At 37.6% G+C, this 15280-nt stretch overlaps 1 protein-coding gene across 2 annotated transcripts in view; it reads left to right on the top strand.

The window, feature by feature from the left end:
- The first annotated feature begins 10492 nt into the window (after positions 1 to 10492).
- Positions 10493 to 15280, top strand: part of LOC129275960 (polyamine-transporting ATPase 13A3-like) — a 38479-nt gene continuing 33691 nt past the window's right edge. For both annotated transcript variants that reach the window (XM_064109656.1, XM_064109657.1), the window contains exons 1-2: positions 10493 to 10574; positions 14733 to 14900. In XM_064109656.1, the coding sequence (XP_063965726.1) occupies positions 10524 to 10574; positions 14733 to 14900 (219 nt within the window). In that variant the 5' untranslated portion in view covers positions 10493 to 10523. The remainder of the gene's footprint in view (positions 10575 to 14732; positions 14901 to 15280) is intronic.

Here is a 15280-nt window from a genome sequence, read left to right on the forward strand (position 1 = left end):
ATGTACAAAGGCACTTTGAATCCCAAAAATATGAAAGATGTAGGCTAATTATTGTAGGCCTACACTGGCCTAACGTTAAATTTAAACATCAGAAAAACAATCAGAAAATAAAACAGTGTAAATTACCATAGAAAATGGCATAGCCATGACATACACTACCGTTCACAATTCTTTGACTCACTATTACCTGTTTTTGCCAGAGAACAATAAAATCAGTGGACCAAATCTATTCTCTGGTTGAAACCACTCTGGGGCTACACCGCTATTCCAACGCGTGTTGGAAAAGTCGACGCCAGACGGGTACGTTTTGGCCTTGAATTTCCAGCAAATTAATCAAAATTACGGCCTAAATTTAGGTCTATGTTATCAATTATATACTAATTTCATAATTATAATGTAAAACGGGTACTCACGGGTTCTTTTCTTTCCAAATTTTGTGTTTTCATCGCCTCTTCTGGCCAACTCTTGCGATGGATTTTGTCGCCATAGGATCCTGTACGTGCAAATCCAGGGCGAGTTGTCACATGACGCTCGCGAGTCTCTAGGGGTAATGGCCTTTAATCAAGGCGTTCTTTTTGCTATAATTTTATAATGACGCTTAAATATCGAAATCAATGTAGACGAGTCTGTGCAGGGGCATAACAGGGGTATATAAGAGGGGGCATAGTACATGTCGCATGTGGAAGATACAAGTTACGTAATGTAAGTCCCGAGCACTAGCGTACCTAGGGGGGGGCAGTCTGCCCCCCCCCCCCCCGATGAGTCACAAACCCATGCAAATTACATATCTCTGCCCCCCCGGCCCCCCTGACGAGCTTGAAAACCTATTTTGCCCCCCCCCCCCGACGAGCTTGAATACCTATTTTGCCCCCCCTGGCGAGCTTGAAGACTTTTTTTTTGCTTGTCAAATTTTTTCTGGTACGATTGAAGACCTTTTTCATTGAAGAGCCTTTTTTCCCTTTTTTTTTTGCTTGTCAAATTTTTTGGCGGCCGATTTTGCCCCCCTGTGGAAAATCCTAGGTACGCCATGCACTGCCCGCGCTACATGTATGTTGGTAGCCCTGGGACCTCTGGATATTAACTAATCCAATTTAATTACAGATGGCAGATTTTTTTATTATCTGAGTAGCCCCCCCCCCCCCCGGATTATTTGTTCTCACATTACTTTCCTTTTTAAATTTCCTTTCGTTCTTTCTTTCATTTTTCTTTCTTTCTTCCTTCCGTTGCTCCTATGTTTTTTTTTCAGGTGAAATCCACTCGGGGGATGGCCAGCCATGCCCCCATCTGTTTATGCCTCTGAGATGTAGGCTATACTCATGATCTTAATCTTCGATTTTCCAAAGTAGGGGGGTGCAATTTCTCAAGTAAAATTTGACAACCCCCCCAAAAAGGTTATCACAGAAAAATTGTCATTTTGTCTCGCGTAAGATTTGACAAGTAAAAAGAAAAGATGGTTACTAAAAATAAAAGACTCATTTTGTCCGTGTAATATTTGGCAAGCCTCCCCCCCCCCCCAAGTTTAACATATCGGAGGCGCGATGGCTCAGTCGGTAGAGCAGGGGTTTCGGATTCCAGTGACCCGGGTTCGATTCCCAAGTGGTGCGCTAGTGCCCTTAAGGCTTATCCTCATTACCAGGTCCCTCGGAGAGGACCTTAAGCCGTTGGTCCCCTGGTTGCTTGCTCACAGGCATTCGTGCTTTTTTAGCAGTCAGGTAAAAAATCTCGATATAACATAACATTAAAAAAAAGTGAAGGTCATTTTGTCCTGCGTGAAATTTTAAAAGTAATAAAAAGATGGTCACTAAAATTGAAGTTCATTTTGTTTGTGAAATATTTGGCAAGCCCCCCTCCCAAAAAAAGGTTTTAACTAAAAATGATTGAAGGCCATTTTGTTCCTCTTAAAATTTGTCAAGTATAAAAAAAAAAATCACTAAAAAATGAAGGTCATTTGTCCCACGTAAAATTTGACAAGCCCCCCCCCCCCCTAAAAAAAAATGAAAGGTAGCTGATAATGATTGAAGATAATTTTTTCTTGCATAACATTTTACAAAAAAAAGTGTGTTACTATTTGGCGAGCCCCCTACCCTCCAAAAAAAAGGTTTAATTAATAATGATCGAAGGTCATTTTGTCTCTCGTAAAATTTGACAAATAAAAAAAAAGTTGTCACTAAAAAAAGAAGGTCATCTTGTCGCGCGTTATATTTGGCAAGCCCCCACCCCCCTAAAAAAGTTTGTCATTAAATATAGAAAGTCATATGTTCAAAGTAAAATAAATTTGGGAAGCAAAAAAGAAAAGGACAAAAAAGAGCAAAGAATATGAACAAAATATCCCCATTACAAATATTGCTGTGATTCTCATAAGGAGGTGGGGGGGGGGGACTTAACTTTGTACGAACGACATTTTTTTTTTACATCCAAAATATTGACTATGAATCTCAAAAGGTGGAACGGGCCAGAAATGCTCAACCCCCCCCCCCCCCCCCCCGATCTGCCATTGATTCCAATCGATAATGACTTTTCCCTGCAATACTGATGCTTGAAATCAAGATACTGAAGATTGATATATTGTAATATAAATTATGAACGTCTGACAAAAAGATAACCAACCGATCACCTGACCGATCAGCTGACCAGTACGTGAATCACATCGTAGTTGATCAGTCCCCACAGCGTTTGGAACGCTCACCAAGAATTCAAGAAAAAAGACTGAAAATGTAAGTTTAACCTCAATCCATTAAATTTCAAATGTCGTAGAAGTTTCCTTATCATGTTTAAAACTAATTAATACCTAAATTGTTACCATCCACTATGTATTAAGGCGTACATTTGCCAAAGTTCTTGGGTGCAAATAGAAACGGCAATGTCTAACCGGTTTTATCACTGATGTCGCCTATGAGGTCCATACATGTAATGTTTGGACCTCATTGGTACTAGGAGTGGTTGAAACAGGGAAAAGTGATTCAAACTTTAATGGTGACTGGTTACTATATAGACCAAAAGCTTCGGTCTCTGTAATGTTGGTTGTTCAGCTGAACTCCGTTGGCTTCACTCACCAAATACAGAGACCAAAGTTGTAGCGCGATCTGTACAGGGGTCTCAATGGCCATATGTTTATGTGTATTAAGTTCGGATAAAACAGGGCAGTGAAGTTGCGCGACAGCCGAGGTAAGTCACTGTTTTTGTTCCTTTTAACTTGATTTTCCCCGTTTTTTGGCAATTAATGCCAAGAGGGAATATTAATTTGCATTTTGGTCGCGTTAATTTTCAAAAGTTTTATTCATTAAAGACAAAAATTGAAGAGCCCCGACGGGGGGATTTTGCATTGTAAGTCCCCTAATGGTGGCTGCACGATAGCGAGCCGTCTGTGTATGAGGAGAAATTAAAAAAATAAAAACATGTTAAAAATCTCCTCGAAACAGACGGCTGCCAGCTGTCTAGTTAGTATACTACTATTCTAACCTCGCAATACGTAGCTATCATAGCCGGTTCGACTTAAAGACATTCTCGTATCTGTCACAGTGTTAAATTGGCGAGATCAAACACATAATTTCTACAATCACTCAAACTTTTTATAAAATAAAAAAGACATGCACGGGAAAATAATATTGTACTACACAAAATTATTACATTTAAAACTTACATCGTGTACTTTGAGGTTCATAAAAATCCATTTTACAGAGACGATCTTGTCACTCGTACATCCAAAAAAAGTTGCGATCTTGAAAATATCGAGTTTCGCGAGATTTGACTTCGGGTTTTATTTTCTCATATCATCGCCATTCGATGAAACATCAAATTTCTTTCTTTGCGAACATGATTTCGAGTTCGAAAAGTTGTTTTGATGCTGGAAATACAAAACGGGTAAGTAAAATTGTGTTTTTTGAAGTGATTTTTTTTGCATAATTCATGAATATTTGCAATTTTTGTTCGGCCTTTATTTATCTTTTATTTCTCAGGCGACGTTTTCTTGATGCCGATGTATGAATTGGGGAAGGTTTTTTTCTTCGGGCGATGGTTATTTTCCGAGTTCACAAATGTGTCGCATATCGCCCGCAAATCTAAAACGCAAGGCGATGTGGGACTAATGAATCATAATTTTTCTTGAGTTTGAGCGAGGATGAACTGGCATTAATAATGACCCTTTTGAAATGGTTGTTTGATATAAATAACAATTGGTACCTCTAATGAATAACAAATGTGGCATTGAACTTGTGCAGTGATGAGGTGAATTGATATGAATAGACCGAGCGGATCGCGATCGAGCTCTGTGACTGTGTGTCGCTAGCTGGTGCATATTGGCAGCCAAAAGGGCCAAAATTAACAATATCAAAAATCAAGAAACCCTCAGAAATAAATGTTCACATGTAGTATCTCAGTCTTTCATAAATAAATGCAGCCTCTTTATTTTTGACGTATTTACTAGTCGTCCAAAGTAATGTTTTCATTTCTGAATGTCATATTTCTGAGAGTTTCTTTATTTTTGAGATTATTAATTTTGACCCTTTTGGCTGCCCATAAGTGCAGTGGTCACGCCGCCGGTAAAACACGTAATCTACACGTGGCGTGTGTGTGTGTGCATGTATACAATAAGGGCTTTTAGGAGCAGTGAACGTGAACGACGTAGCAGTCCTCTGATCGTTCGAGTCAACGTCGTCGTCTGCCCTCGTTCACTACAGATGCGAATACTTTAGATTTCACTCGACTTGTACGTGTACGTACGTCCACTTGAAACAGCGCGATAACCAGCGGGTCATGACACGCTGCCCGACCCGGAAGATCTGGCGTACCATCGCCCGGCGACCCGGTCGGGTGATGCGAAGGTGCAACTTGTGCACATGTGCCCTTTCACTTGCTTTGATTCCTTTTTACGCGAGTTGGGATATATATCGATGTATATTTTCGAGATCAGAAAGCAATTTCAAATATGATAAACATAATGCATCGTACAACTTACATTAATTTTGTGAAAAGTCACTGAAAACTGTCTTTTAAAAGGGAAAGGTTGATCTTCATGCTGGGCTTGAACGGTTAAAATGACGTCACTCACGTGCACGTCGTCTATGATTTAGGAGAACCGCAAAATGGATGTGGCGAGGTTCTCAATTTTGATAGTGGATGTGTGTGAAGACCTGAGGCATATGGCAGGCCAAAAAATGACGTCATTTCGTACCAGTCCACTATGTGGACGTACATTTCTAAAAGTGCTCAATGACAAGTCATGTGCAATCATCAGGCGTGAAGCCAAAGGAGACAAAGGGGGTATGTCAGCCCCCTCTTCAAATACAGTATATATTTTTTGACAGCAAATTGGTTACATCAGGGATGGAAGGGGTATATCTCTTTTCAAACATAGTATTGACACCAGGGGTGGATCTAGGATTTTCCAAGGGTGGGGGGGGGCACATTTTCCCGAGGAAAACGAAAAAAAAAAAAATGTTTTCAACCAAAAATGAAGTACATTTCTTCTACGAAAAAATCTGACAAGCAAAAAAAAGTCCTCACTTTCAAAGGGGGGGGGGGGCACACTTAAGTTTTCACAGCATTTAAATTTTAATTGTGCCTCTCAAGGGGGGGGGGGCACAGGCTGGCTGTGCCCCCTTGACACCAGAGGTTAGTTACACCCCCCCTGGGCACCCCCAATTTAAATGCATGCCCTGTCCATGACCAGTGGAGGATCCAAAGGGGGGGGGGGGCACATCCTACCCACCCCCTTGAGAAGTTGAGAGCCATTATAAAACAAAAATTGATGTAAAATGCTGCTTTTACACGTGTACCCTCCCCCTTTTATTGGTGGCGGCAAGCCAAAAAAATATTTTTGGGGGGTCCACCTGAAAAAAAAAAAAGGGTTAACCAAAATTTTAGGGGGGCCCATCTAGGGGGGACCCAGGGAAAAAAATTGACAAGGGGAAAAAAAGGGTTATCAACAGAAAATTAAGGGGGTCCGTTTTTTTTTTACTCCTCCCCCCCTTCATGCAGGTATATCCTGGACCCGCCTCTACTGCAGCCTTTGAACAAAAAAACTTACACAGCTTGTAATACACAGCTTGTAATACACAGTCATACAAATTCAAATTTTTCAAATTAAGTTTATTGATATAAAATCCTGACATTGAAGGATCATCATAAAAAAACAAAGAAACATAAGAAAAAAAAAAAATAGAGCATAAGCATAATATAGTAACAACGCGGTACACACAGCATACACAAAACCATATTTCATATTTTGCTCCGCCCCCCCCCGGCTCTCCCCTCCTCACGCATAAAGCCTGAATCTTCCCACTTTGTACTTGCATCAGTCAGCCACTCTCGTGATCACATGACACATGCACACACAGCATATCCACATTCAGCATTGCTGGAGTCATCGAGGTACATGTACAGTGCAACATGCAAATGAGTGTTGGCAGCCAAAAACACTAATCTCATGAATAAATTAGCATGATGATATTTTTTAATATTTTGACATATACTTCTTCATCATAGAGCCTTGACACTCTTCCCATAGACGCATAAGCGAGACCTACACACCCGGATAGATTTCCCTAGAAAATCCATAGAGGGTGAAATCGGTTTGTACTGGTGAATTTTATTTATCTATGAACCTTCATACGCCTAATGCGTATAAAAGGTATACAAATTATTTCACTATAAATGGCAAAAATGAGAGGTTTCTTACCAGACAGATCTCGTGTAGATCCCTCGATCCGTTTGTCAACAAAGCAAATACAAGGGCCTGACCCTTGAACCGCTTCGTTATGACGTTACTTCGATTAGCGATGTTACAAAATGCCGTTGTGAAGAACAATAGATAAAAATTATTATTTAACAAATAGTAAAATTTAATACGGGATTATAAATAATTATTAGTATTATGATAATTATTTATAATCACGTATATTAAATTTTACTATTTATTAAATAATAATTTTTTCTGCTCGCGCTTCGCGCTCGCATTAATTGTTTAGTTATTTAGCTATCCTGTTCCAGATTACAAAAATTGATTAAAATTGTCCATTCTCTATGAAGAAATGTCAAAATGTTTCAGCTCGCGCTTCGCGCTCGCATTATTTGATTGTTGAAATATGTAACGTCCTCATGGCAAAGTGCAAGCAGTTCATAACAGGTACCTTTTCGATCAGTTCAAAACGTATATAAAAATTTTCTGCTCGTGCTTTGCGCTCGCATTATTAATGTAAGGAAGATCCCCAATTACTCATCCTTTTCATGATTTACAAAACACGAATAGAGCTGTGTCTCATTCAGTAGGTCTCAATCTCAAAATTTTCCTCTCGCGCTTCGCGCTCGCATCCATTGTTTAGTTAATTCTGTTTAAGTTACAAAATTGCTTATAATTTCCATTCTTTATGAAAGATGCAGATAAAAAATGTCAAAAAATTCACCTTGCGCTTTGCGCTTGCATTATTTGATTTTTAAAATATGTAACGTCTTTGTGGCTTACTGCAAGCAGTCTTCCACAGGTACCTTTTCCATCAGTTCATTTCTGCTCGCGCTTCGCGTTCATAGTAATTATTTAATTGAATACACATCTTTTTCAGGATAACAAACATTGCCCAGAATGCTTAGATTTTAGGAAAATTACATAAAATTTCCAAAAAAATTAGCTCGCGCTTCGCGCTCGCATTATACAAATAAGGTTTATGATATAATATATTTATGTTGATTTATGAGAATAAAGCTAAGAAGTAACTATTAGGACTACCCCTTCAAGGAAACGAAAATTCATCTTGAGCGGCCGATTGGGAAAATATGGCTGAAAAAATTCCGGGCCCCCCTATTGACGAAGGCTGGATCCGCCCCTGCATAGATAACATTTATAGATTTATGTAACAAATAAAAAGTTTAAAAAACGTGATTTGGGAGAACAATTATAGAATAGGCCCTAGACATAATGTGACAAAATGCTATAATGACTCAATGACAAATCTTTTTGAGTTGTAGATCTACATGTAATTGTGGTGTGGGCCAAAATGATAACATAATAGATACCGGTAATAGGTCTATAAAAAAATTAGATCTAAAACGTTAATCATAAATTAACTGTGAGGCATCATGCGCACTATGCTCACCTTACAAATATGAATATTTATTAGCATCTCTACCATGATCAGAGAGACATACAATTTACAAGGCAGTGAGTTTTCCGTGCTAATTAAATAAGTCTGTCGAAAATGATAGGACAGTAGTCTAGACTGACTCACTCGTTACCGCGTATTATTCACCTGACGGCGAAAAGTATGGGGTGGGACTGTTCTGAGGTCAGTGCCGCTTCCAATCTCATTTCAAGGTAGGAACATGCGAAGTAAAAGAGTCTGACTTACCAATTGTTGTGTTGACCCAAAAGTAGATTTTGGTTTTACTCAAACCGGATTCCAATGTCTAATGGGTGAAATATCGTCCTTGATTGTAAGATTGTTTATAAAATCGTGTAAAATCATCAGGAAATTTGTCATTATTCTCATCTGACCCATAGTCTCCTATGTAGGTACAGCAACATGCCCTCTTGTGCTAAATAACAGAAAGCTACTGCTAGCGCGACCACCACTGATCAGTGGCGACCACAGAGCTGGATAAAATATGCTTCTACCCGTTTCCGGTGAAGCAACATATTAGGAAGCTCCGAGATCCAGCGACGGTAGTCGTTTTCCCACCTGACATTCAATATTTTGTTCACTATTTTTTAAACTCTAGAATTATCGTTGTCACAGGCGGTGTAAGCGGAGGGGGGGGGGGGGAGTACACGTAGGCAGGGGGTGGTTACAGGGGTTCAAAGCCCCCTTCAATTTTTTTGATACGCAAACCCCCCCCCTATTTTTATTTTTTTGCTTGTCAATTTTTTTGGGTAGGAAATGACCTAAAATTGGTGGTGAAGACCTTTTTGATCCCCCCATCAATAGACCGATGACGGCCATCGGTCACGAAATGGTTGAAGATTGAATGCCGCTTAACTCCAGCATCTATGGTGCGTAAAATCTCCTTTTGATGGGTAAAAAGGGGCGCAATAATAAAGAGAAAATAATAGAAAATACAATCAGCTTACCACATTTCCAAAATATATGCTGGAAAACACTGAATTTTTTTGACAAGCATTCAGGATCAGGTTCTTCTTTGACCGTTCGCTGTTATGTTTGTAATACAGCTGAGTGTATGGACGCACCAGCCAATCATATTCGTGTTACCATTTTCGGTACATGAACTGACAATGGTAACACGAACGTGATTGGCTGGCACCAATTGTGTAAGAGCAGGGAAGGGGAATATTAAAGTATTAAGGCTTTCAGTGGTGCTTGTCCATGAAAACCGGGCATTTGGGTACCAACTTACAAAGTTCTGAGTTTGTTTAAACCATACAGAGCAGTGTTATTGTTTAAAAAAAAAAAAATCGTGATTAACTTTTCATAATCAACAATATTTTGGTCATATCGTGTTTTTAATGCGATATATCAACACAATCATAAAACCATTATCAAGTATTTAATATTTCAATGTTGCATAATTTTGATAAGAATGATATCAAAGTATTGCCCAGCACTATTCTAAGACTTAAGTATTATAATACTGTATTAAGTTTTTAATTGAAATATTCTAGGCATATGAATATTTTTGAGATAGTGAAGCAAAATAGTACAGAGAAAGTGTAGGAGGAATTGAGCTCATTAGTGACAAGGGCCAAGTTTAATCTTGAAAATTTTAGAGATAAGGTGGGGGGGAGGGGTGGAAGAAGTAATTACTGAAAATCTAAAGGAAATACATTCCAACTTTGTTTATTTCTTCTTCAAAATCTACCTAGAATACTTATTACATGTGCATGTGTCTACCTCTCATTTAATACATGTACAGTACATGCTACCTCATCTGCCTATTATGTCTATTGAAGGATTTTTTTTTTACTTGCTTTGAAATAATTACATGTAGGTACTTTTTTAGATACTTCAAGTCTTGAGTTACTTTCCTTCTCACATAATTTTCACATCTCTCTTTCTCATTGAAAATGCACTTCTCAACTCATTAAATAGGGAAAAACTGAAGTGGCAAGGGCAGGGTATCTTTTTCATGAAAACATTGTAAGTACATACATGTACAGTATTCTAATGACCTGATTTGTAGCAACTTACATGTATAATACATGTACATGCATACAAACAACGTATTGGATCTCAAAATTCATGTAGGCTACATGTACATGATGATGTAACTATGAAGGGTGGGTGGGTCATATCGCCAATTGCCTCCATTCTTTCTTCCTACAAAAATCTTGTTATTACTACTTGTAGATGTATACTAAGCCCATGCACTTTTAATACTTCAAGCACCATATCTTGATGAAATACAATGCACACCAATATTTGAGTGTCGTTGAATTTCTACCTAAGCACACTTTCACTTTCATCACGAGCCTCTTCCAGTGTTGTTTTTTTTTGCTATATAAAGTTAATGTTCAGTGTGATTATTTTCAATGTTATTTTTATCGCCCAACAGATAACACAACCTGTCAACTCTGCAAGATGCAGAAAAGCCAAGTAAATGTTCTAAATCGTGGCACAGAGGATGAATTGGTAAGCATATTCTTTACCTTTTTACAAAATTTAAAAGGATTGATCAGTCTTGAGAAATATGCTCAAATAATAATAAACAAATATATCAGGCTTGAGAAAGTATAGTGGAATTATTTATCCGAGGCTGGTCTGGCAATTACTATTTTTCCCGAGGGGCGAAGCCCCGAGGGAAATATAGTAGTTTTGCCAGTCCAACCGAGGATTAATAATTCCCACTAATGCTTTCGAATGAAACGCCTGATATATTTGTTTTATATCCTACTTTTAATAATTTATAACCAAAATCTATGCGCTGAGCTTGCAAATTGCTGGTTACCTGCGTTGAATTACCTACTTTTCTCCGAGCCACCGCGCTCAGCGGAACGCAGGGGGGTGTTTCATCAACATTTTCATCTGACAAGTTGTCAGATCTGACATCTTTCTCTGATGTTGATTGGCTGAGAGGTACTGTTACTATGGTAACTGTCGGATAAAATGGGACTTGTCGGATAAAACGTCCGACAAGTCCTTTCATGAAACGCCCTCCAGATTAGTGTCTGCGCTGACGCATCGCGCTGGACTTGCGCGCCCGGGAGAGAGAGCGCGCAAGCCGGTGCGCCGAGATATATCCAGTTTTGTGAAATAATGACGTCAGAATATTGGTATATCCAAAAATATATCGAGGTCTGACGTCACGCAACATCATAGTTGAAATATATTCGGTCACATGATGCTACTTGAACCAATCACTATACAGGATTCAATCTATGTAGGATATAATAGGCATTATATAGCGCTATCTATCTAGAAATAGTCTATTCCAAGGTGCGATGTTATTATTATTACCCCGGCTTTAGCTCAAGCTGCCTTGCAGCAATATGCATTCAAGGAATTAATCCTGCCGGGTACCCATTCACCTCACCTGGCTTAATTGCAGCACAATGTGGATAAATTTCTTGCTGATGGAAATTTACGCCACGGCTGAGATTCGACCCCACAACCCTCTGTTTCAAAGTCAGAAGACTTATCCACTGGGCCACAACGCTCCAAGTGAATATAATCAAGTTTGTGATATGCACTCCATTTCATTCCAGCTGACAATACCCATAACACCCTTTCCCCCACTACTCATCTGGGGTCCCGTTTCATAAAGGTCACAACCGTTGTAACTTTGCCATAATGGCAACTACCATGATAACAGGGCTCAGCAGCCAATCAAAAGCAAGGTTGCCATGGTAGTTGCCATAATGGCAAAGTTACAACAGTTGCAAGTCCTTTATGAAACGGGCCCCAGATCCTTTAAAATAGGGCTTCCTCTATGGACGATTTAAGTTTGAATTAATATGTTGGTAATTAGCATTGTCCCAATGTTTATATTAGCATACATGTACGTGTAGCACCACCAAGCTTAAAGAGAAATTCCAGTAGTTGCAGTAAACACTGATTTCATGAGAAAGTCTGTAAAACCAGGCTTAATTGTCAGTATATCATCGAGGATCTAGATCTGGTACAGTTACATAAACTGAACTTTGTGAAATCTTGAAATCTAAGCTGAATAATGTTCAGACTGAACTTCCCCAACACAGATAAGCGCACGTGGGACAGTGTATAATTATTGCTTTGAGCGTCGGGCCCGACGCTCTTCCCGAATCCTGTGCTTATTTGCTGATTTCTCAGCAATTACACAATTTCTTCCAGAATCCTTTGGCACATGCGGTTTATTTATACAAACAGACACTTTGGTGGTCATTTCATTGGATTCTGTACGAAGTCATTTTGATATCGTTACCAAAACTAGCATTTACCTTTAAAATGAAGCTGAAAATGAATTTTGAGTCTAGAATCGCCATTGTGATTTAAAATATGTTATTATGTTTTGTATCCTAATATTACCTTCGGTGTTTGTGCCAGGGCAAGTCAATCTGGTGCTGCTCAAGGTCATTTTTAGTTTTACTAATATTTTTTAAATTGTTACTGGTGGGAGTATATAGTACCTGTGCCGAGTTGTATAAGTTAAATTCTTTGAAATCTGTGGGTACAATACACATACATGTACATCGGTATAGCGTACACTAAGGTATATTATAAACATGCACATGTATGCACTAATAAAAAAATCAATCTTTATATATATTTTGTAAAATGTACATGTATGTACAATGTATTGAAGTTGTCTTCATTAGGGTACAATTATTTAATTTTTGTTCAATAATTATTAAGAAAAAGCAAAATGTACACACTTAACAGAACACCGTACAGTACACTCATATCCATGGCATGAGAACATTCATTATGAATAAACATGAAACTTGTCATTTCCCAATTTCAATGTTACAATACACAAGTATTGCCTAAAAGATTTCACAAATATGCTTGATTGTATGCACAGAAGAATAATATAAAAAAAAATATGAATTTGTCAATGTGAGCAACTGTGGATTATCACACTGGCAAGTATCCAAATAGTGAAGGACAAATTGGGTTTTTGATAACAGTCTTTTTTCCAATATCAACCAAGTTTACAAGGCTTATAAATTCAATGCCACAAGTAATTTATTCATCACATTGATTCAAGATTTCTGTAACATACAGTACACTGTATTGTATTACCCTTGTAAACTGTGCTTTGTACGTATAAAGTGTGTACATGTACATACATGTACATTTTTTTAAGCCTGTACAGTTTGATACTTTTCATCTTGTGATTTCCCTTTTAATGGAAATTTTGAAAATCATGTACATGTACAGCTTGTGGAATTTGGATTAAAAGGAAAAAAGATCTCATGTGAATCCCCAAATTTCAGATTTTAATTATAGTGGCAATGACAATAATTTTTGCCCCAATTTTACATTCTAATTTGCTAGGGTTTAAAGTAAATTTCAGGGTGACAGTACATGTTCATTTAATACAGTGTAATTCTGGATTTAGGTTGAATCCTAATGATTTATTTTACAATCTCAAGTGATTTTATTTTAATCATTTGAGATTTAAGAACTTATGTTTAGGATTCAAACTAAATCCAGAATTTGATTAGTCCTTACAGTCTTCCTGGATTTATTTTAAATCTGTGCAATTTAGATACTTAATACTTAAAGGTCAGGTCCACCCCAGTAAAATGTTGATTGGAATAAATAGAAAAAAAATCAAACTAGCATAACGCTGAAAATTTCATCAAAATCGGATGTAAAATAAGAAAGTTATGACATTTCAAAGTTTCGCTTATTTTCACAAAATAGTTGCATGAACGACTCAGTGACATGCAAATGAGACAGTCGATGATGTCCCTCACCCACCATTTCTTTTGTTTTCTATTGTTTGAATTATACAATATTTCATTTTTTACAGATTTGACAATAAAGACCAACTTGATTGAACCATAGCATTAAACAATGCTAATTCCACATGTTCATGGAGGAAATACCTGTTGTTTCACTTGACAATGAGGAGAAAATTAGAATATTTCATATTTCATGAAATAAAATACAAAAAAAATAGTGAGTGGATGACGTTATCAGTCTCCTCATTTTCATACCGACCAGGATGTGCATATAACTGTTTTGTGAAATTAAGCAAAACTTTAAAATTTCATAACTTTTTTATTTCACATCCGATTTTGATGAAATTTTCAGTGTTATACTTGTTGGATTTTCTCTTTTTATTCAAATCAACTTTTTGTTGGGGTGGACTTGTCCTTTAATGTATTTGATTGGTCAGACCATTGTTGTTATCAGTGGTATAGTAAGTTATGATAATTTTTCATCATATATTTTTTTCTTTCTCCTTTTTCCTCTATTTTTCTTCTTCTTACATGTAGGTCCTATTCTTCTTGTTCTTGTTATTTGCATTTCCTCTTCTCCTATCCCTTTCCCCTCTTGTTCTCGCCTTAGCTCTTGTTCCTATTCTTCTTCATCCTGTTATTTTTTTCACTTTTGTTCTTGAAATTATTGTGATTGGTCATCATATTTGTTGACATTGTTGTCTATTTCTTTTACTTCTTCCCTCTCCCATACTCTACCTGTAATCCTACATGTACCCTTTCTTCTTTGAATGAGTTGTGAGGTGTAGTAGTTGAGGTAGCATTACATTTTAAGAATGGTCATTATCTAGAGAAGAATGATTGTTTTTAGGGGCATTTCTCTAACAAATAATGATTTTCTTCCCATCTCATGCACCTGTAGGTATGCACAGGGTATAGGCGTAGCATTGCGAAGACCATTCTCTGTGTTCTTCTGTCGGTCATCACTGTTGGAGGACTTCAGCTAGTCTTCTACTGGAAGCCAGAATGGCGTCTTTGGTGCACCTCGTCAAAGTGCGTCTTAAAGAGAGCCACCAAAGTCCTTTTGCAGGTAACGTAATGATAATCCACATCTGTTATGTAAAAAGCATTGATTGAAATGCTTAGAAGGTGTTATTTCTTTAATACACGTATGCTATGATTTACAATTTCAATTTTAAACAAACTGTTAATATGAATGTTTGTATACAATTTAGACACTGAAGTATTAAAATATAAGCTTTTGGTCTCACATTTTGTTTCATAGGCCATCTGCAGTTCCACCAAATTATTGAAGAAGTAATTACACTGTACATACAATAAGATGATGAAGACGATGAGATAATGAATAATGATGATGATGATTATGATTAGTAATGATGATGATGATAATGATAGTGATGATGATAGTGATAATGATATTGATAATGGTAATGATGATGAATATCCTAA

This window comes from Lytechinus pictus, chromosome 14, assembly GCF_037042905.1.
Source record: "Lytechinus pictus isolate F3 Inbred chromosome 14, Lp3.0, whole genome shotgun sequence".
NCBI classification, from domain to species: domain Eukaryota; kingdom Metazoa; phylum Echinodermata; class Echinoidea; order Temnopleuroida; family Toxopneustidae; genus Lytechinus; species Lytechinus pictus.